General features: G+C 47.2%; 1 protein-coding gene across 2 annotated transcripts in view; it reads right to left on the bottom strand.

Annotated features, from left to right (window-relative positions):
* Positions 1-22236, bottom strand: part of SRRM4 (serine/arginine repetitive matrix 4) — a 168768-nt gene that overhangs the window by 10270 nt on the left and 136262 nt on the right. For both annotated transcript variants that reach the window (XM_057527383.1, XM_057527385.1), the window contains exons 8-10: positions 20477-20633; positions 6965-7269; positions 3680-3883 (exon numbers count right to left, since the gene is read on the bottom strand). In XM_057527383.1, the coding sequence (XP_057383366.1) occupies positions 3680-3883; positions 6965-7269; positions 20477-20633 (666 nt within the window). The remainder of the gene's footprint in view (positions 1-3679; positions 3884-6964; positions 7270-20476; positions 20634-22236) is intronic.

Below are 22236 nucleotides of genomic sequence, written 5' to 3'. Positions count from 1 at the left end.
TGTTCCACTACCTTCTGCCATTTTTCAGGCGACTTCATAATTCCATCTTCCCCAAACTTTTAATCTTTTTGAGCAAAGAACTGTTCCAGATGCCTTTTACGGTCTTCCAGGGAATTGAAATTTTTTCCATTAAGAGAATTTTGTAAAGACCTAAATAAATGGAAACCTGAAGGTGCAATGTCTTATTCAAAGGCGGCGGATAAATCAGAACTTCCCAACCAAGCTGTAACAGTTTTTGCCTGGTCATCAAAGAAACATGTGGTCTTGTGGTATCCTGATGGAAGATTATGCGTTTTCTGTTGACTAATTCTGGATGCTTTCCATTGAGTGCTGCTTTCAGTTGGTCTAATTGGAAGCAGTACTTGTTGGAATTAATTGTTTGGTTTTCCAGAAGGAGCTCATAATAGAGGACTCCCTTCCAATCCCACCATACACACAACATCACCTTCTTTGGATGAAGAACAGCCTTTGGTGTGGTTGTTCATTTCGCTTGCCTCACGGATCTCTTCCGCTCCAGACAACTGAACAGTATCCACTTTTCATCGCCCACTGCAATTTGTTTTAAAAACGGAACGTTTTCATTACGTTTAAGTAGAGAATCACATGCGGAGATACGGTCAAGAAGGTTTTTTTTGCTTAACTTATGTGGAACCCAAACATCAAAGCAATTAACATAACCAAGCTGGTGCAAATGATTTTCAACGCTTGATTTGAATGAATATTTTGAGTATGTCAGCTATCTCCTGCGTGGCATAACGTTGATTGTTCTCAATTAATGTCTCGATTTGGTCGTTATCAACTTCAACTGGTCTACCCGACCGTGGAGCATCGTCCAGTGAGAAATCTCCAGCACAAAACTTCGCAAACCACTTTTGACACGTTCGATCAGTCACAGCACCTTCTCCATATACTGCACAAATCTTTTTTTGCATTTCAGTTGCATTTTTACCTTTCTTGAAATAATAAAGAATAGTATGCCGAAAATGTTGTTTTTCTTCCACCTCCAATATTAAAATGGCTACACAAAAATTCACCTATTTTGATGTCTTTTTTTGAAATTTTGAAACTTTATTTTTTAAAAGTTTATTTTATATATTTAATACTTTTATTAATTTTAATATATTGTTTTCTTTTTTGTTTTTTTTTTAACATCTTTATTGGAGTATAATTGCTTTACAGTGGTGTTAGTTTCTGCTTTATAACAAAGTGAATCAGCTATACATATACATATATCCCCAAATATCCTCCCTCATGCACACCGATATGACAGCTGTCACATACACTCTTAACAAAATTGTTTTGAATGAAGTTAAAGACAACTAAGTGCTACTAGAGCCATCTTACAGAAAAAACCAAACAAACCTTTTGGCCAACCCAATAATTTGTTCAAGGTCACTCAGCTGGTAAGGGGTTTGAACCCAGGTCTGTTTGGCTACAAAGTGCTCCTGACTTCTGCTAGACTACACTGTTGTGCATCCGAATTACTAACCCTTATGCTATTTCCAGTCTTCTTCCCTCTTGCTAATGCCTCCCATGTTTAGAGAACGACTGCCTTGGTTTCTCCACCACTTTCCTAGGAACATCTACCCTTCTTTCTCAGTCTTTGAAATAATTTTCATCTCACAATTGCTGATTTGATCTGCTAGTAGTTCCTGCCAGGGTTCAGAGGGATTATGTGGCCATGTCTGTGTTCAGTGGGAAAGAGGGCTGTGATGGATTAGCAATGTCTGCTACAGGCACAGGAATGAGTAGTGGGGGGACACTCTCTCATGCTCTGTTTTTGCCAGCTTTCCCTCACAGGAATGCTAGCAAAGTTTTCCTATCCTTTTCAGTTTGAAAAGAAGTCTTGCTCTGACTTGCCCTCACCTAGGTGTTCCTTAGCCCCTTCCTACTTTCTTAGGTGATCATAATAACCATCACTTTGGGACTCTATTCTTACATGTTGCCCAGGGTGATGGAAGGAGTGTGGACAAGGAATAGCTCCTCCAGTCTTAGTGCCCTGGGACAGTGTCCAGCTACGGCCCCTGAAAAATTTGCTTTGCCAACTTGCTCTTTGGCTATATATTGAGAGACATTATAAAAAAGAGTTACGATGAAATAATGCTTTTGGACACTTTGAAAGGACGTCAGGCATTTCTATCCACTGTACCACATAGTGTCCCTTTTCTGTGGAGCCATATGAATCATTTTTCATACTTAAAAATCAGAAATAACTGCTCTTCCAAGCAACTGGTTCAATTTGTATCTTTTTTGTTAGTAATGTAAAGGGACAATTTCCCTTTTTGCTTTGTCTGCCAGGGAGCTCAGAATCACATTTGCAGCACACCTCCATAGCAACAACAGTCATCCCTCGGTATCTGTGGGGGATTGATTCCAGGAGTCCCTGCAGATACCAGAACCTGCAGATGCTCAAGTCCCTTATATAAAATGGCATAGTATATTGAATACACTGGCCTTTCATAACCAGGGATGTGAAACCTGCAGATACAGATGGCCAACCATACAGAATGGTAGGACATGCCTTTGGGACTTAACCTTCCTCCTGATTTAATTTTATTTCTCTCAATTTTCCTTTTACCCTGATTTGCTCTTCTACTTATGTCACTATATCATGTTGAATATTTCTGTTAGCTTCCTTGCCTCCTTATTTTGAATGAACTGGTCTTGAGGTAACCACCTACATAAGCAACTGTTCTTTGATACGGTTGCAGAAGATGAATAGTTGGGTTGCTGTTGGAAGTTCTTGTTTGTAGAGGGAAGCTGGACCCCATGAAGCTGTGGGTTGATTAGATTGGATGGAATCTTCCAATTCCTGAGATCGCATGTCTCTGCATTCTGCCATATCATTATTCCACATGAGAAAATCAAACAATAACCAATGGTTATTAGAATTGAGTGGTAAAGTGAAAACCTGGGCACAATTCTTCTCCCTGTATCCACGCCCCTTGCAATGTGATTTTGCAGTTCCTCCCACTAAGAGGAGCGTCCCTTGCATCTATCTGGATTGGTCCTCTGACTTGCAATGGCTAAGAAAACAGCTGAAGAGGTCATGCCTGTTCCAAGCCAAGGCCTTGCACACTACTGCTCTCTCTTGGAACCCTGCCATCACCATGTGAACAAGCCCAGACAAGCCTGCTAGAAGATGTGAGGCCGCATGGAGCAGAGATGAATCAGCTGGGGTCATTCAAACCAGCCAGCCCCCAGACAACCCACCAGCTGATGGAAGACACATGCATGAACCCAAGAGAGAACAGAAGAAGAACCACTCAGCTGAGCCCAGCCCAAACTGCTGATGCACTGAATCAAGAACTAAGGAAAAACTTATTGATAAGGATGCTACACTGGGGGGATAATTTTTACGCAGCAGAAGATAACGGATACACATGAATGGATCCTCATGCCAATAACAACAATCAAAACTGATATTATATTCCGAGTCCTGATCTAAGTGTCTTATAGTCCTCAGAACAATCCTTCAGGGTAAGTATTGTTATGGTTTTCGTTTTGCAGGGGAGGAAACTAAGGCTCAGACAGGTTAACTGACAACCAAGGCCACCAGTGAGTAATAGATAGAACGGGCATTCAAACTCAAATCTGTTCCACTCCTGTCCCTTGGTGGTCAGACGACATCTCCAGTTACCTTAACTAGCTGCAGAGCCAGGGTCAAAATTGCACTCACCTTTTCCCAGAGGAGATGGATCGGCTCCTGGTGTACCTGGGGGAGGCCCTGGGGTTTGGGGATCGGGACGAGTGGCTGGAGAGGTGGGTGCTGGCACAGGAGGAGCTGCGGGAGCACCCTCGCATGGGGGAGCTCCGGGCTGCGGATGGGACCAAACTGGACTTCTTCACCTCGGTGCATTCCAGACATGGCGACCGGAATCCTCTGCAGAGGGGAGAATGGCTGTTAGCACTGGCCTGCCCGCTGGTCCAGGGCATCTTGAGCTGATACTCACCTCCTTACTTCGCCTCGGCTGTGGTGCTCTCAGAACCCCCCCCCCCCGCCCCATCCACCTTTCCCCATCTTACTACCTCTGGAGAGACTTCCCGGACCACGGATGTTAGTGGAGCAGAGACAGAGTAGGACACGTAGCACAGGGTGCATGATGGGTATGATCAAATCACATGCTGGAAGGTTTCGTCCCTCTCCACTCTTTTTCAGCCCCTCTGATTATATTAATGAGAACGCCCGGGTTGGGTACTAGTGGGTTTTTACTGTCTCTTTAATGCTTGCAATCTCCCAGAGAGAGAGAGAGCAGGCCTGAGACGCAGAACCTTGGGCAGGCAACTGTAACTAACCAGAATTAAACACATTGTCTGAATCCTATGTATTTTCACAGGTGCCTTCTATTTAGGACAGGTGATATAAATTTTCTATTTAAGATAGTACTACAAGTTTCCTTCTATTAAAAAGTGAGTTTATTAAAGTAAATAAGAGTAACAGTAGTACCTGGATATGGAACGACTCAAGAAAGTGACATGTAGTTGGTTTAAGTTGGGAAACTGGCGTAGCCCATTTTGCAGATGGGGGAATGGAGACCCAAAGAAGGGTGGAGGCTTGTTCAAATTCACCCAAAGGACAGGGTCCTGTCATATTCTCACCTTGCCTAGAGCCATGCTGGGTTCCTGCTGGTTCTCAGTAAGGACATGTTCATTGGGATTGGGCCAAGGGTCAAGTTCCTATAACATCAATATGGTTTCATCGTGACCTAGCCCCTGCTCATACTCCAGTCTCAGCTCTGGCACTTTCCTCTCTTGACTCCAGCCATAATGGACTCCTTGTCCCTCCTGGAATATTCCTATTCCCTTCCTTGTCTGCAGGCTTTAGAACATTCCCACTGCCTGGAACCCTCTTCACTTGACAACTCCTACTCATGGTTCAGGCTTTCGACCCCCTTAAGCCTGGTTGTGTGACCTCCAATGTGTTATCACAGCCCCAGCCCCAATGTCTCCTCCACCCCTAGATGGCTCGCTTGGTCTTATAATTGTTGTCTCCCTCCCCCAGACATGGAGCTCCCTGGGGACAGGACTCACGTCTGTCTGGACACTGTATCCCAGCACCAGGACAGAGCCTGAGACATATGTCCGAGGTCATTGGTAAATAGCTGTGCAATAAACAGGCTGAGCCTCTGCACATCCTGGGAGCTTCACAACATCATCTCATTTAGCCCCCAACAACCCTAGGAAGTTGGCACTATTATTATCCCTTACTTACAGAGAAGACCCAGAAGGATGAGTTGCTTGCTCACGGCCACCCAGAGTCTCAAACCCTGATCTGTCCAGCCCTGAAGCCCATGTCCCTGCTACCTTGCCAGCCCCTGCCTTTACCGTCTGTGGTTCCCCTGATTTAGAGCTGATGTCTCTTCCATTCTGCCCTCTGCTCATAGCTGACATGACATAAATAGCCATGGATTTAAAGATCATTTATATTTCACAGTGAAAGGCTGGGTCTAAATTATTTAATTTGGCCATCCACATAGATCAGGTTAAGCAGGTAACTGCTAAATGCCGTTCAGGCTTAACTCCAGTTCTGGAGACAGATCTGTGTTTCAATCCCGGTGCCGGCCCTAATTAAGTGAGTTTCCTAACTGCTCTGAGCTTCAGTTTCCCCATCAGCTAAAAAAGAATTATAACAGAACCTATCCCATAAAGGTTTTAGAAGGAGTTTAGGAAGATTATCTATGGAAAGCACCTGGCATAGTACCTCAGGGCTCCATAAATAATAGCTGCTGTTATTATTATTGTTGTTTTTGTTGTTGTTATTGCTATTCTCAGTATTTCCTGCATAACAGCCCTGAAGTATATGAGTAGATATCTGGGAACATCACTGCCTGTTCTTGGAGACATTGACGTTTGCTCTGACCCAGCCCTGGCTCCCAGCCGAGCTTGGGTGTGAACTGAGGCCAGGGATGTCCTGAGGCAGGCAGATCCATCCCTCTCTACCCTCTAACCACTGGTAACCACTGATCTTTTTACTGTCTCCATAGCTTTGCCTTCTCCAGAATGTCACGTAGTTGGAATCGTAGAATACGCAGCCTTTTCAGATAGGCTTCTTTCTATTAGTAACATGGATTTAAGTTTCCTCCCTGTCTTTTCATTGCTTGGTAGCTTGTTTCTTTTTAGTGCTGAATAGTATTCCACTGTGTGTATGGACCACAGTTTATTTATCTATTCACCTGTTGAAGGATATCTTGGTTGCTTCCAAATCTGGGCATGAATAAAGCTGCTATAAAAACATCCATGTGTAGGTTTTTGTATGGACATAAATTTTCAGTGTGCTTGGGTAAATACTGTGGTATATTTTAAAATGACAGTGACTTTAAATGTTAGATTTTCTCCTGCGATTACTGGTAAACTGACATCTGTTTTTTCCTGCCCAGCCTCCATCCCTCCTCCTGATAACAGTACCCTGCCTTTCCTTCAGAGGACCAGACACTCCCCAGCTTTAGTGTACATGGGAAGACTCATTAGCCCTGATGGTGGCATACGACAGATTCTAGCCAAGAATACAGCAGCCCCTGGGCAGTGTGATTGGTCTACTGTGGGCAGGTGACCCAAGCTGGGCCAAGCAGAGTCAATGAGCACTTGCCCTGATATTTTCCTGAAATTCTGGGGAAAGAGGCATTTTCCTTCCATTGGCTGGCTAGACCGATAGAATGTTAACTGGATGGCATCTTTGCCAAGGCTTTGGGAGGATCTGCTTGAAAATAAAGCCAAGAGAGGGGGAAGCAGAACTGAGAGATGTAATAGGAAAGACAGATTCCTGATGACATATTTTCGAGACCCTGGATCCAGCTATATCTGAAGCTGATATCCTTGGATATTTTTTTCAAAAATGATGCCATTTCTCTCTCTCTTTCTCTCAAATAAAAGAGTTGGAGTCTTTGTGTGTGGTGTAGTGCTAGGGTGAGAGACTGAGATTGTGGAGCTTAGGCAGGACCCCCTCCTCCCATCCAGGTGCACTGACCTTGACTCTCTGCCCCTGCTGGTGGGGGAGAGATTCTCCAAAGTGGCCCCCTTGTTCTGGGGTGAGGAGGTGGTGAAGGAGTTCCCTGAATCAGAGGTGTTGCCACTGTTGGGGTCCCGGCTCTTGCTTAGGCCCCCAGTGGGGCTCCCCTTCTCCGGACCCCGAGACCTGGCCGAGCTGATCTGCATGGAGGGTGGCGAGGAGGTGTCATTGCCTGAGTCATACTCCTGGGAGCGTCCTCGGTAGGTGGTGAGCAGGCTGGCTGTTTTGGTAAAGAGGTCAGCAGCAGACCCCGACCCAGCGATCTGAAAGCAAAAACACCCGTTGGACACTGCTGAGCGCTGGGTCTGTGGGCTGTGTCTAAATAACCAAGAAATGTTTACCATCATGATGCACTGTAACGAAAGGAAAGAGAGAGAGGAGAGGAAAGAAGAGACGCCAAAAAACAAAAGCACAAATTCCTGAAAGAATACCACAGAAAGGAGATCTTTTTTTTACCCCCTGCTAGGATAACTGGAAGATTTAGGTATCATGCAGAGAAAAAGCATGCGATCCAGATTAAACAAAAGAAAAAGGAAATTATACAAAATTTAATTTCTAATGAATTAAACAAAAGCAACAACTTAAGAGAAGGGGGGGGTGTAAACACCCTTAACCTAAAACAATAATAAAAATAAAGAAAAGTGGGGGGAAAGAAAGGAGGCTATGGGCCTGAAAAAATATATCTTGAAACTTAAAAACAAAAAAAGGAGATAAAGCCAAAATTTGACAACCAAATCCTCAACAAATTTGACTTTTTTTTTTTTAAAGAAAAAGTTGCCCGAATAGGACCCTAAACAAATATCACATGGGGAAAAGAAATGAAATAAAGATGAGAGGTTTTTTTAAAATATAAAGTCAAGGTCACAAAATGATATTTTAGTAGTTTTCAACTAAAGGGGAAAAGAAAGAGGGGACAAAAAAAAAAAATGGAAGTCAAATTGTCTGACTGAAAACAAACAAAAAAAAGCTCTCTACGGATATTTGCGTGTGTCCTTTTCCCCCTGGAGAAGGTAGCTAAGGCGCTCGAGTGGCTTCTAATAAATTCTCTCATGTCTTTGCGGATTATATCCACTTACCAAGCAAGAACTCCTCCTTTAGTAGGTAGGTAAGGTGTAAGAGAAAGGGAAGAGCGGGCAAGGTGAGTCCATCATTAGAGTCGCAAATGACAAGAAAAAACACACACCTTTCTGTACATCCTCACACTTGGCCCTGAACTTCGGGTTTTGGGTTTTCAGTGTTCTTGACAGGTGAAGCATCACTTCTGGTTGGCTTTCTCAGTAAGGGGACCTCAAGCCATCAACACTAACCACATCAGTCCCTTAATGCCCAAGTTGGATCAAGAAACCCTTGCTGACAATGCAGATGGCGGCTAGAGTTCGCATCAATGTAAGGTGTCAAGATGGGGGGCGGGGAACGGGGAAGGTGTGCTTGTGACAAACGGCTTTGGGAGGGGCTGCCTTGGGGTGCCTGGGAATGAGGAGGGGTCCCCAGGATCCTGTGTGGGGCTGATCTAGGACAGATGAAGGAGTAAAGGAGGCAACAGAGAGCCAGCCCTCGGGAAGGCTATGGTGTGTTTAGAAGTACAGTGGATGGTTTTCTTTAAACGTTCAGACCAGTCTCACAGCTGGGATGACATAGTGGGTTCGGTTCTGGTCCCCCAACAATACCATGCTTAGATGTGGGCAAGATGGACCTCTGCCCTGGGTCTCCTTCAGCGATAACCATCCCCATGGGGTGAGAAATCTGTGGGGCTGAGAAGGCACCACCTGTAAACCACTCCCCCCAAAGTGACTCTCTGGGGACCTGAAATCCCAGAATTCCCTGTTTAAATGACCCCTGAGTCCCCTTCCAGGGTCTCTGCAGGATCATCCATGGATCTATTCTCCCAGGGGTAGACCACGCTTCAAGTGTGCACATTCCTAGGTCCAAGTGTGGCATTTGAACAGAAGTTGGATATTCAGGCTTAGGTGTCTGTGTGCTTGAGTGGGAGGTCCATCACTGTGTTGGACGGTGCAAGGACATGAGGGGAGAATGGGAGGGGCCAGGGCCTCGGGGCAGATTCTCCCTACACTGTCATGTTGTGGCCTGGCACTCCGAGGGGTCCAAGATTCTAAATCCAAATCTGACTTTCCAGATCATTTCGAAGGTATGTTTGCCAAGATAGGAGAACCTATTTCATCTAAGTTTGCTGGCTTGATTTATAAACATTTGCATATATAGTGTGTGGCTCTCCTTCTATACGCTTGTCCCAGGCCCTGTGAATATTAGTGTAGGCCTCACCATCAAAAGCCTGCTTCTCCCACCCAGTTTCTCCCATGCACCTTGGGCCTAAAGAAGGGGGACTTCTGGGCTTTCTTAAGGAAACACTTCTGCCTTCTCAGCAGTTGGTCATGCGGGTGAGATACAAAGACAATGGAACTGTGAGAAAAAGTGATGACTCCACCAGCTCAGGATATCAGCTCCTGGAGCTGGGGAGGTGGGACTTCCTTTGTGGATTCTCCCAGGAGGCTTTGCACACAGACAAGGTGATGGTCCAGCTTTACCAAGTTCCACCCAGCGTGGCTGCCACTGTACATGCCTGGCAATCTGGCTAGCTTTGCTCTGGGACAAGGGATCTCAAAATAAGGTTGCCCAAATGGGGTTTTCTAGTGTGAGACTTCTTTAAAAATTAATGTAAAGGCCCTTTTTCCATTCAGCTCCTTTTTGTCTTCCAGTTTGCAAGTTGGATGCCGTATCTTTCCCACCTCTGAGAGTTCAATGGCTACATATGTATTTCCACCACCTCTGTCAGGAATGACAAAGCATCATGCCAGGCAATTAGACCCTGGGACCTGGGCTCTCAGGCTGGGGCTTGGCGTGGGGATGGGCTCATGGAATCTTTGTCTCAGAGACAGTGAATGTTTGGTAGCCAGTGTATCACAAGTGACTCAGGTGCGCCCCTCCTGGAGGGAACCAGGCTGGACCATGAATACAACGGTTTCCATTACCCTACGGCTTGCTACCTGGAGGCATCCAGTCCGGGCCTTGCTCTGCCCAGGTGCTTGTTTCCACCTTGACTACTAATTTCAAAGGATATGTCCTGGTGCATCAAGAGTCCCCAGGGGGAAGGATCTCCTGAACATAAGGCCCCTTGGGGCTAGTGGATAGAGAAGGGGACTTTGCCTTTTTCACATTCTCAACCCCACATCCTGAGCTCACAGGGACACTTTCAGAGTGTCGCTACCTGACCACGACCACTATCCACGTGCAACTTGTGTGATCAGGACTGAGAACTCTCGAAGGCATCATGCTCTTCCATCATCACAGAAAACAGAGATAAATGTGCTACTGGAATGTCCTCATTGGGTTGACCCTGGTGCTTGAAAATATCAACCTCTCCTGCTTGTTTAAAAGTCCCATTTCTTTGGATGAATCTAAATTCTGTGACATGCGTGACAGTGTCGACACTTTACAGCTCAACCCTGTGTCCTTCACAAACCTCATCTCTTCCATACACCCGCCCCCGACTCTGGCCCCCACGACCTTCGGCCAATCGATTAGAAAGTTTTCTTGGTTCTACCACCACATCTTGCTCTCCCAACCCCAGGCCATTTGCCTATGCCATTTCCTCCGCCTAGAACACTGTTCCCCTCTTCTTCACTTCACATGGCTAAATTTATTCATCTTCCAGTTTACATATCACCTCCTCTTGAAAGCCTTCTCGGAGCTCCAGGCCAGGACAGCACAAAACTCTCTACTTCATTCATTCTAACATTCACTCTTTCATTCATTCACTCATTCAAAAATGAGTGGCTTCTGTCTGCCACAGCACTCTTACTGGGGTGAGGGGGCAGTAATTGCTTGTTTTACCTCCTGTCTCCATCTGGATGGGCTGAAAGTTGGGGTCTTGAGACCAGCTCAGGGCTGGGCGTGTGAGCCAGAGAGACCCTCCAGAATCAAGTTTTAGGTCCAGGCCAGTGGCAAAGAGAAGGAATGCCCTCCGCTCTTCCTCCTGGCCCTCCTCAGACCTAGGACCCTCAGAGAAAGCACACAGGAGCCCAGCCTACACATGCTCAACAGCATAAGTTCCGGGCTAAGGTGAGAAGTTCCTGACCCGAGGAGCCATCCGGATGAGACAAGCGGTGTTGGGTCTCCTTACTTCCTTTTCCACCTTCTGCTATTCTGGGAGGTCGGGTTAAAAGACGAACTGGGTCTGGCCTCTTGCACGCAACAGGGCTGCTGGCCCGTGCAGTGACTTTGCTCGGGTGCTAGAACAATGTTCCCCCTGGGTCAGGAACTCGAAAATGGTGCCCCACTCTGGCCAGACAAGTTAGAAAAAAGATACACCTTTCTCTGGACTGAAGCAGCCCCACATCGGTTTTCACAGCTGGCTCGACAAAGGGTGGGTCGGTGGGGTTTAACTCCAAGGCCAGTCACCCTTGGACAGGGCACAACCAGCATAACATGACATGCCTAGCAGGTCCTGGAGACGCAAATCTTCTCCCCCTATTTGATCTGCTTTAAGGATTACTTTGAGGGCCGCGGGAAGGGGTGGTGGCCCGAAGACTTTCATTCCTGCTTCCTTCAGCTGAACTCTATTTGGTTTTGTCTTTACCAGTCTTGATGGGCTCTATCTCTGTTTCCAGGTGATAGAAACATTTTCATAAACTCAGTAGGGATGTCTGGATCGTTTAATGGCCTCTTAGCCTCAGATTCCTCCTTCTCCAGAGCTCTCCATTCATGGAGAGCTGGACACAATGGAGGGGGGCCAAAGGCAGACTGCGGGGTGTGTGTGAGCGTGCGGGCGTGTGCGCGCATGTGCGAGTGATGCCGTGATAATGCAGGGGAGACCTTCATAAGTCAAGGACTTTATGACAGGCAGACGACAGAGGCCTCTGTGCGCTCGCCTCCCGTCTCTAAGTGTCTCCTTCCTCGCCAGATGTTCACTCCCACTCCGCCACGGAGGATGTGGACTGTTGCCCACTGGCCGCTGACATGATAGGATGGCTCCCCCGTGCTCCTCCCTGCCGCCTCATTTAGGTAACAGGCCACTCACAAGTCGTCTTTAACGAGCTCTTCTTCATCTGCTGGAAATTTCTCTTCTATGCACATAACTGCTCTCTGCCCCTGTATCCCCAGCTTAGCTGCAAAACGGTCCTCAAGAGGCCGGCTGGGAGGAGTCATCCTAGACCCACTTTTGTCCAGGAACAATGCCCTCATGGTACCCGGGACCCCTGTCTAAGACCTGAGACCCTCATACCAGGGCTCTCTTCTGTGGTCCACTCTGACCCCTTCCTCCATCCCAGACTTGCCCTTCTTTTTATGTCTTCACAAAGGCCTACTTTTGGGGCTTGGCACAAAAATTCAGCCCCTGTAAGATTTGCTTAATCACCAAGTGAAATACACCTGTCTTCATATGGTTCTCCTAGAAACTGAGATAGGAATTTGAGTGCTGGCAGTTTCTTTGAGGGCAAGGAATCTCAGTAGGAGAGTGGGGGCAATGAGCAGGGGCGAGAACGAGCCAGCTGCCACAGAGGGCTTCTGGAGGACACCCTGGGAGCCAAGGCGGAGACAGCTCCAGAGTTAATCCCAACCAACGAGGGAGCTGTGATATTTATACACCAATTCCCTGCCACTCATGGGTTAAAGGCTGCACCCAAAGGGTGTCAATTCTCTAGTAGGTCCAAACTGCCACCCAGCCAAACAAAGTGGTCTTTGGCAGCCAGAGAACATTACCTGGAAGCTGGAAGCTGGCAGTGTGTGAAGTGGGGAGGCGGAGGGGATATAAATGGACAGCATCTGTCTCAACACCCCAAACCACCACTGGAAAACTGACGGGCCAAGTTATACTTTGTTTCAGATATGCTTTTTATAGCCCACTTATCAGCTAAACAAATTTATGGTCGACAATAAATTTGAATGAACTCTCAACATTGTAGAGTGGGGCAGATTCACATAAGAGCCCATTTCTAGTTCATGCTGAAAAATAAGAGGATCTGGCAAGATTGAGTCGACATTCCTGCTTGGTGATAATTGGCTTGTGAGGAATTGCAGCTGCCCCTTTTGGACGGGGCACAAGCTCTCCTGACCCCAGGCCTTATGGGCTCCCTGTTGCTTATATCTATTAGCTGCCTGGCCCTTGAGACAGCTAAGTTTGTGACCCTCTGTTCTAAGTGTTCGCTGCTACCCGGATCTATCTGAAAGCAGCACAAACACAGTGCAGCCTGTATGTTTCATCTCTCCCTTCCATCTTCCCCATCTCTGCCCTTTCAAACCCTCTTGGACTTTGTCAATGAAAGGAACCAGGAGACAGAGTCATGAAGCCATATCCAGACCCCAGAGCTATTACAAGCTTTTCCCTTCTGGGTCAGGATTGCCAATCTCAGATTTTTTTAAGGACAAACTGTTTTTCACAAACTCATGGCCACTGGGAGAAAACAAACGAATACGTTCCCTTTATTCTCTTAGCCCCTGCCAATGTGAAGCTCCAGTTTGTTTGTTTTTTTCTTTTGAACTCATAAGCTTGCCTATTCTCCTTTTTCCTTAATACACTCAGCGTCAACATTTGGGTTTTTCTAATATGTAATTAAATCCCCCCACCATGAACTCCAGCTCCTGGTGTTTCACTGGGAGTTTCTCTCAGCCCTCCAGGGAAGCCAGCACTGTTATTTATTGTTTTTGTTTCAAATCATTATTTAATCAAGAATGGGGGAAAAAGGCAACCTCTCACTTACACTTCAAAATTTAATTTCGGCTGAATTCCGAGATCAAGAGGCAGCACAGCCTAATAGGTTACAAAAATACAATCAAGAAGAGAATTCCAATTAAATTGAACAAGTCCATTTACTGAGCTTCAAATGGCTCCATGGAGAGAGATGGCTATAAATTTTTTTTCCCTCCCTGCCATATGGGGGACTGGAAATTCTCATGTGAATGTAGAGCTGCATGGCAGAGCTTTTAGCTAGAGGGTTCTGGTTATTCCTTTTTTTTTTTTTTTTTTTAAACCTTTTGTTTCACAAAGACACTAAGTTTATTTTCCTCACTGTTGTTCATCTTCCTCTGCACATTAATTACGAAGACATCAGAAGACTGGATTCATTGACCTGTTAGGAGTTCATTAGAGAGGGGGAGGAATGGAGAAAGACAGGGATCTGCTGAGGATGTTGGGAAGATGACAAAGTCCTTTAGGACTGGGGTGGTCCCACAGGGCTGTGCACTGATGTTGACCTTGGGCCTGGGGCCAGATGTCTCTCCTTCCCTCCATCAGGAAGCTGAAGGGGACCAGCAGCTTCAACCTCATCATTTCTCAGAAGCCCCTTTTGATGGCCCTCAGCCCACCTCTTCTTGAAAATTTCTACATGGATCCAGTCAGGCAAAATTTTCACCAGTCCAAATTGAAATGAGAAAAAAAAAGTTCAATGGAATGAGTTTTTCATCCAACGAAATGCATTTGATTTAAAGTCTCATCCTTTCTTCTGAGGCCATGTCTATTCTTCCTCTTCAGATGGTAAATGTCCCTTTCACTATAGAAAATGGTGGTTTTCTTTTTTCTGTCCTTGCTTGGCAAAAGTAAAAGTTGACAATGCTATTCCATTTTCCATTTAAAAAGGACAACTGTCCCACAAATGCCTGAGTCTCATGGCCCCCTTCTTCCGCATTTTAGTCCCTTTGTTCTCTAAACTACAACGAATGGCACTGGACTAGTGAGTCTCCTAGTCTGAGCAAGAGCTCACTTTTGCAGGATGTACGTGACAACCTGGGTCAGAGGCGGGAAGGCTGGACCCTCCACACACGCTCCCTCAGCCTCACTTCCCCTGTCTGCAAAATAGGAGGCATAGCCTGCCATTCTCCTAGAGTTGTTCTGACGTTCACCTGAGATCTTGCATATGATTAAGCTTTTTGAGGCCAGAGATACTTCAGAAACATCATGTATGCTTTTACTGGGAGCAAGTTTAATTTATGATGACAAATCATAACACTAGCAACTACTGTATATTGAGTGTTATGTCCCAAGCATCGGGCTAAGTTTTGCTCATAGAACAGAAGCTGCATGAGGGCAGAAATCTTCTCTGTCTTGTTCACTGCTATTCACCCAGTGCCTGGCACATAGTAGGTGCTTAATGCATATTTTATAAATGAATGGATACCTTATCTCACTCCACCCTCACAGCCACTCTGTGCAGTATGTATGCTTATTAGTTAAAGGTACAGATGAGGACACAGAGGCCCAGCAAAGTGAAATGACACAAGGGAAGTCAAGTAATTAATAAGCACTTGGATTCTGAGGGTAGACTTTCTGGGTTGGAATCCTAACTTCTCCATTTAACAGTTGCCTTTTACTTAAGTTTTCTAGGCTGTAGTTTCCTCATTGTAAAATGAGGATACTAGCGGAAGATCCGCTGAAAGGCTATTATAAGAAACGCATGAGATGACACATGTAAAGAATTCAGCCTAGCACCTCGCACATAGTAGGTGCTCAGGAAGCATGAGTTATGGCTGTTACCCAGTCTCATAGGGAGATGAAATCAAGAACTCTGGAGTATCCGAATCTGCTTTAAAGCTCCTGTCTTCATCACTGTCGCCTCCTGCTTCCTCCTGTTGACAAATTTCATGAGGTCCCCTTTTACGGAGCCCAAGTTTTGCCTTTTTTTTTTTTTTTGCGCCGTACCTGTGCAGGTTTTTGTTGGCAAGGGTTATGTGGCAGCTGTTGGCTCAACAGAGGCAGAAGGAGGAGAAAGGAGAAGACTGCCCTCTCCTGGGTCTAATTTCAGTCTTGATCAGCCCCCTTTAGATTCCCCCTCCAGTTAGGATAGACCTCACAGAGGACCCCCTGCTACAGGACAGGGCGTGGCCAAACCTTGGAGCCACCAACCTCTCTGTCATCCAATAGGTCCTCTGGCTATCAGAGTAAGCTTCTGAGATACAAGCCATGATTCAAACCAGCTCCCCTTCCTACTTATTGGGCTACCTACCTAAGTCACTTCACCTCTCTGAGCCTCAGTTTTCCCATCTGAAAAATGGTGATAATGATGGCACCTACCTCAAAGAACTGTTTTGTGAATCAAATGAGAAAAAAAAAAAAAAACAACTGCGTAAAGTATGTGACAGTGCCTGGCACACAGTGGTATATAGCCATCTCAATTGGGTGAACTCCTACTCATCCTTCAAAGCCCAGCTCACATGTTCCTTTATTTGTAAAGTCCTCTCAGACACCAAGATCTCTTAGACATTGGTCCTTCCTCTGTGGTCCTCCTACATATTGTACTTGCTTCCGTCACCTCCAGGGGTGATATTCAAAATATTCAACAACCGGTTGAGTGTGGGTACTGCCCCATCTGAAGGTAGCTGGCCTTGGCACTGAAGGGCTGCCAGGTATCACTGTTTAGCTGCTGGACTGTGAGAAGGTCCAGAAGGTACCAGAGGAGGGAAGGGATGGCTTTGTTGACCGGGGGGTGGGTGGTGACAGGGTCTATTTATCAACTGGTGTGCAAGTATTTGAATATTTGAACAATGGAGGAGTACTAGTGCTCACCGACTCAGTCTCAGCCCTAACGACAACGTGTATCCTACTGTATTGCAGCCTTCTGTTGACGGCTAGATGGTGAGCTCTGGGGTTCAGGAAGCCTGTTTATTCATCTCTCTGTCTCCTTAACACCTTGAACAGAGTTGACTGAGTGTAGATAAGGAATGAATGAGGCCATGAAGGATTCACTCCTTGGGACCCTCCATTTGGATTTGGGCTCTGACCAAGAAAGAGGGCTTCAGGTTATCTTTAGCTCACCAGCTAGGATTTTAACAAGATACAACCCACTTCTGCATATTCATGTATGCAAACAGGCCCCCTTGATGTAATGTGCCCGTCCCTGATTTTCAAAGAGCTCTGCATATGGGATGCCCACCATGGAGTGTGGCAGGAACCATGGCATAGGAGACCCCTCACGCTTGGGCTCCTGTTCACCTCCAGAACCCCCAGAACCCCATCTCCTGCCCTGGAATTCTTTCTCCATCCTGACTCCAGCCTTCGTTTCCTGCTTCCACTGGCTAGTTTCTCAGTTGTCACCTCCTCTGCCCTAACCTAACCCTAACCCCAATTCCCTTCCCTGCCTGCCTACCTCCTGCCCCATCTCAGCATTCACTGTTGTGCATTGTCTTTTACAGTTTGTACCTTGTCTGTCTTCCTTTTAAGAAAGCACAGGCTGTTTCTTATTCACTGGATCCTGAGAGCCACATCAGAGCTGACCCTTTATAGATGCTTAGTAGGTACCTGGTAGATTTGAACAAGTGATGGAATAGGTGACTCAGTGACCATGACTGTGCTGTTCTCTCCAGCAGAGAGCTCAAAAAAATCTCGGGGCCAGGACTCTTGGAAAACCTTTGGTCCAACCTGGTATCCTCTTCCATCCCTGCCTGTGCAGGAGAGGGGATGAGAAAGAGCCCAGCATGGAGAGCACTCGGAGGACTAGACTTGGGGTGCGTCTGATGCCCCAGGAGTCAGGCAGCCATGAGCAGGGTGGGGCTAGCCATTTGGGCTGCAGCTGCCACTGAGGATGGGAAGAAACTGAAAGCAGGGGAAGCAGGGGTTCTAGTTGTGGTCTCAACTCATCCACAGACTAGCCTGGGCCTGGAACCATTCTACTATTATGACTCCACTACTATTACCAGTGCTGCTACTATTGTTGCTACTACCATTACTATTTCCATTGTTAATACTGCTGCTGCTTCTATCCACCGCCAGCAACCTAGCACCTACCACTCGCCTGTTAGTCTGAAAGTCTTACTCACATTGAGTCATTGCATCCTCACAACATTCCTCTTATGAGGTAGGCCTTACTATTATCCTCATTTTGCAGATTTGGAGAAAACTGAGGCACAGAGAGTTTATGCAACTTGCTCAAGATTCCACAGTTGGAAAATACAGAGCCAGCATTTGGAATGTTTTCATCACAACACCTGCTACTATTTGCTGATTTTTGCCCCTGTGCCGAGCACTGGGCTCGACTATTTACAAAATTACTCTGCTTTTGTCCCCAAAACAAGGCTTTTGAAGAAGAGGTTTATTATCTGCATTTTTTTTAACAGATGAGGAAACTGCAGCTCAAAAAGGTTTAGGTAACTATCCCCAGCTCGCAGCCAGGATTTGACCACATAATCATAGTCCCATGTTTTTAACAACTCCGACTTGCCATAGCCCACGGAAGTCATTTCTCTCCTGTGAGTCCAGGTTCTCTTTCTGGAATCAGGGTATTGGGTTAGGTGAGCTCTTAAGGCCTCTGCCTTCTAGGTACGGATGAGCTTTCTGCTCTTCCAATAGCGGCTGGGCCCTAAGAACCAATAGCCAATCTGGTACCTCACTCACTGGTGTGGGAGGACCACAATTTTGGGGTGGGGGGGAGTCAACATTCGGCTTTTTGAAACACCTTGGACCTGACTGGTTAGGAAACCATCCCAGGTGAGAGAACACAAGCCAGCTGCTCCCAATGGTACTTTTTTTTTTTTTTTAAAGGATTTTCTTATTTATTTATTTATTTATTTATTTATTTTTGGCTGTGTTGGGTCCTCGGTTCGTGCGAGGGCCCTCCCCAGTTGCGGCAAGCGGGGGCCACTCTTCATCGCGGTGCGGGGACCGCTCTTCATCGCGGTGCGCGGGCCTTTCTCTATCGCGGCCCCTCCCGTCGCGGGGCACAGGCTCCAGACGCGCAGGCTCAGCAATTGTGGCTCACGGGCCCAGCTGCTCCGTGGCATGTGGGATCTTCCCAGACCAGGGCTCGAACCCGTGTCCCCTGCATTAGCAGGCAGATTCTCAACCACTGCGCCACCAGGGAAGCCCCCAATGGTACTTTTTAATGAGGGTCAGGTAGGGCCACCGAATGGGCTGCTATAAATACCATGACCAGAGAGACTGGGTGGCTTTTACCAACTTAAAACCATTCTTCCACCTCTTATTGCTTGTATTTTAAATTTATTTCTACCTTTGCAACAATTCCTTTGGGACACAAATGGGATAATCATGCTCATTTTCCAGTTGAGGAAGCTGAGGCTGGGAGGGGTAAAAGGATTTGTCCTGCCAAGCCAAGACTTGCCCCCAGGCCTCCGGACTCTCTGCCTTACTGGGAAGACCTTTCATAGGACATTTGTGGAGGGGAGAATGCAGGTGAGCATTTACCATCTGCAAATACTGAACAACTACAGGTATCTCTACAAAGGAAGGCCCCGAGGTGAGTTGTGGATTGTTCCAGCTAGGTAGAAGATTTGGGCAAAAGTAGACCTTGGTGATACATGGTGCCTTTACTGGTAAAGAAGAGTTTCCCAGAATGCACTGGAGATATAACTATTGTGTCAACCAGACCCAACCAGTGTTTATCATCACCTTCTCTTCCTTGACCTCTCAGCAAGAACCCCTGAGCTATTCCTTACTTCCACCTCATCCTTTCTAAGGGAGCAGCTCTCTGAAATTTTCAGATTTACGCCTAGCTAGAGGAGACAGGTCCCTTCCCAGCTGTTAGCTGTAAGCATAGGGTACGTCTGTGTTGAACCTCCTCCTATTTGTGTGTCTGTCCCTTTAGAGTCTACAGAAGGCCTTCACATAATTTCTGTTATTGGATATCCCCAACAATCCCACATGGAAGTGATATTATTTCAAATTTACCAATGAGAAAACTGAGTTTCAAAGAGGTTAAGTGACTTTCTCAAAGCCACACAGCTAGGAAGTTGAGTTCAGACCCAACTCCAAACCCCTTGCTCAGGAAACTTCCTGGCATCGAACTGTCTGAAGCTGCATTCCAGCCCTCCTTCTTGACCTGAGGGACTGTGGCGTGATCCCATTCAAGGCCCGGTTTCTCGACTGGATTCGCTCTTGCTTTACTCAGTGGCTTCACTCCAGACCTTGACTTTTCTGAGCATTGGCTTTTCTGAACCACCTGTGGAAGGGACTAGTGAGGGCAGCTGCGTCCTCAACTCCCTGAGACCTTGTGTGGACACGAGAGGCCGAGTGCTATCAGCTCCTTGGAGGAAAATTCTCGTATACATTCAAGGCCAAGTTTACAAAGGTGAAATCAAACCCCAGCTGCTCGTCAGTGCTGCAGCCTAGATGTCAAAGATGCAGACTTCACCGCAAAGCTGCAGTACCTCTGTTGCCTCAAAGACCCCCTCTTTTCCTTCTTCCCCAAAGAAACCTCCTGTGGTGTCTCATACATGCTTTCCTGCAGATGTCACTCTGGAGGCCAATATGTACTTTTGAAGTTCCCCTGATAAAGAGCCAGGGGCTTCAGGTTTTTCCCATCCCCCCAAGCCCCCACTTCCCAAGCCGCCAAGCCGAGTGCTGCCAAAGGCTGGTGAATGACCATCTGGTTAATCAATAAGGAGGTCTGAAACCAGCTGGATATTTGCCCGAAACTGAATTAAAATGTGTCACACACTGCCCTGAACTTGTGCCTCCACCCCCTCCAAGTGTCACGGCCAAGACTGGCAGAGGAGGCTGTGTGGAATACTTACTACACCCCTGGCCGACAGGAAGCTGAGCATCTGGAGGGGCTGGCTGGGCGGGGGGCTGGACCGGGCCTCAGGGCTGGCCTTGCAGAAGGTCTTGGAGCAGCGGCGAGAGTGCCTTCGGCGGGACTTCCGCCCTTCCTCGGGGGACTGGCCACGGTGCCTGGGTGCGGGAGAGAGAAACCTGAGGGTCTTTTGACGGGGAGCATGGCAGAGAGGTGACTGAAGGACCAATAGGATGTGAGGACAACAGAGTGCGTTTGGGTGTGTCTGTATGAGTTACGTGTGCATCCATCCACCCACCCACCCACCCACCCATTCATTCATTCTCTCATTTGTTCATTTGACAAATGTTTATTCATGTACCTGGCACTGCTTTGGGGGCTGGGGATGCAGCTGTGAAGACAGAAAGGGTCCCTATCTTGATTCAGTTTACTGTCCTTTATGTGCCTGTGTGATTGTCTGTCTGCTTGCCTGTGTCTGTGACTGTGTGTACGTCTGGGTGTGTGTCCATCTGTGTTTTCATGTGTTTGTCTATAAATGTAACTGCTTATATCTGTGTGTCTTTGTGTATGTGACTTTACCATCTGTGAAATAGAGGCATCTTATTGACTGTCACCCAAAACTTAAAAAAAATATATCTGACAAAAACAACAAAGATGCCTTCTGCAAGCTTGTCACATCTAGATCTGGCTGCCTGTCTGCAGTGGAAACCAAAGGAATCTCTGACTCCTTAGAAAGGGTGTGTTTGGACTCTGCATTACCTGTTAGCTCTGAGTCACAGTAGTGATACAAATAACACCTTATGGATTTGCACAGCACTTGTAAGCCCCTCTTCAGGTGCTTTCACAGTCCCCTCTACAACTTGAAGGCATACACAGGGCAGATATTACTTTCTTATTTTCAGATGAGAGAGCTGAGGCTCAGAGATGTTTAGGGACCTGCCTGAGGTCACACAGCTTGTAAGTGGTGGAACGAGGGTCCCCGTGGGAACCAATGTCTCTGGTTCTTGCGCTGGAGTGTCCCTCTCTGCTCTGCGGCCTCCAGGTCACTTTTCTACTGAGTGTGTGGCCCGAGGGCCAGCTCTCAGGTTGCTCCCACCCCTGCTGTAGAGTCTCTCAGCCCAACAGGCACTGGGGAGCTCGGGCGGCAACAGCAGCGGGAGATGTGACAGCAGAAAGAGGGCTGGGGCCGGGGCTGCGATGTGAGCCCTTTCCCGAAGAGGTAAGCCTCGGAGAAGGTAGAGTGGGGTGCGCCGAGAGTCAGCAAGCAGGCCCTGCACCGCCCTGCAGCCCAGGCCTGGGCTGGAGGTGAAGGGTTCAGGCTGAGTCACACAGACCTGGGCCTTGGTGCCAGCTCTGCCCGTCTCCGCGACCTTGCTCGGACCCCTCTGCCCACCAACACGCAGGTTTCTCAGCTGTAAATGTCTGTAATGCAGTTGAGCTCAGTGTGTCAACACCCTCCAGATAAAGGCCACCGGGGGTACCCTGTACTTGAACGAGCGTGGTCACTGCTCCCTGCAGTGGCAGAGAATGCACATCACGGGGAAGTGGAGGACGTCTCCGTCCGAGGGTGTTAGCGAGAACCTATTATGAGCATATGGTCGGGGCCTCTGGGGAGCATGCAAGGAGCTGGCGCTCTGACCCGGACTGGATGTGTCAGAAAGCGGAGGTAATTCTCTGATTGGGTGTCTTCATCAGTCTTACCTAGAGAGAGGGGAGACTAGACTGAGGTCAAGGCTATAACTGGTAAAGAAGCAGCAGTCG

This window comes from Balaenoptera acutorostrata, chromosome 13, assembly GCF_949987535.1.
Source record: "Balaenoptera acutorostrata chromosome 13, mBalAcu1.1, whole genome shotgun sequence".
NCBI lineage: Eukaryota > Metazoa > Chordata > Mammalia > Artiodactyla > Balaenopteridae > Balaenoptera > Balaenoptera acutorostrata.
This window is presented reverse-complemented; position numbering and strand designations above follow the sequence as displayed.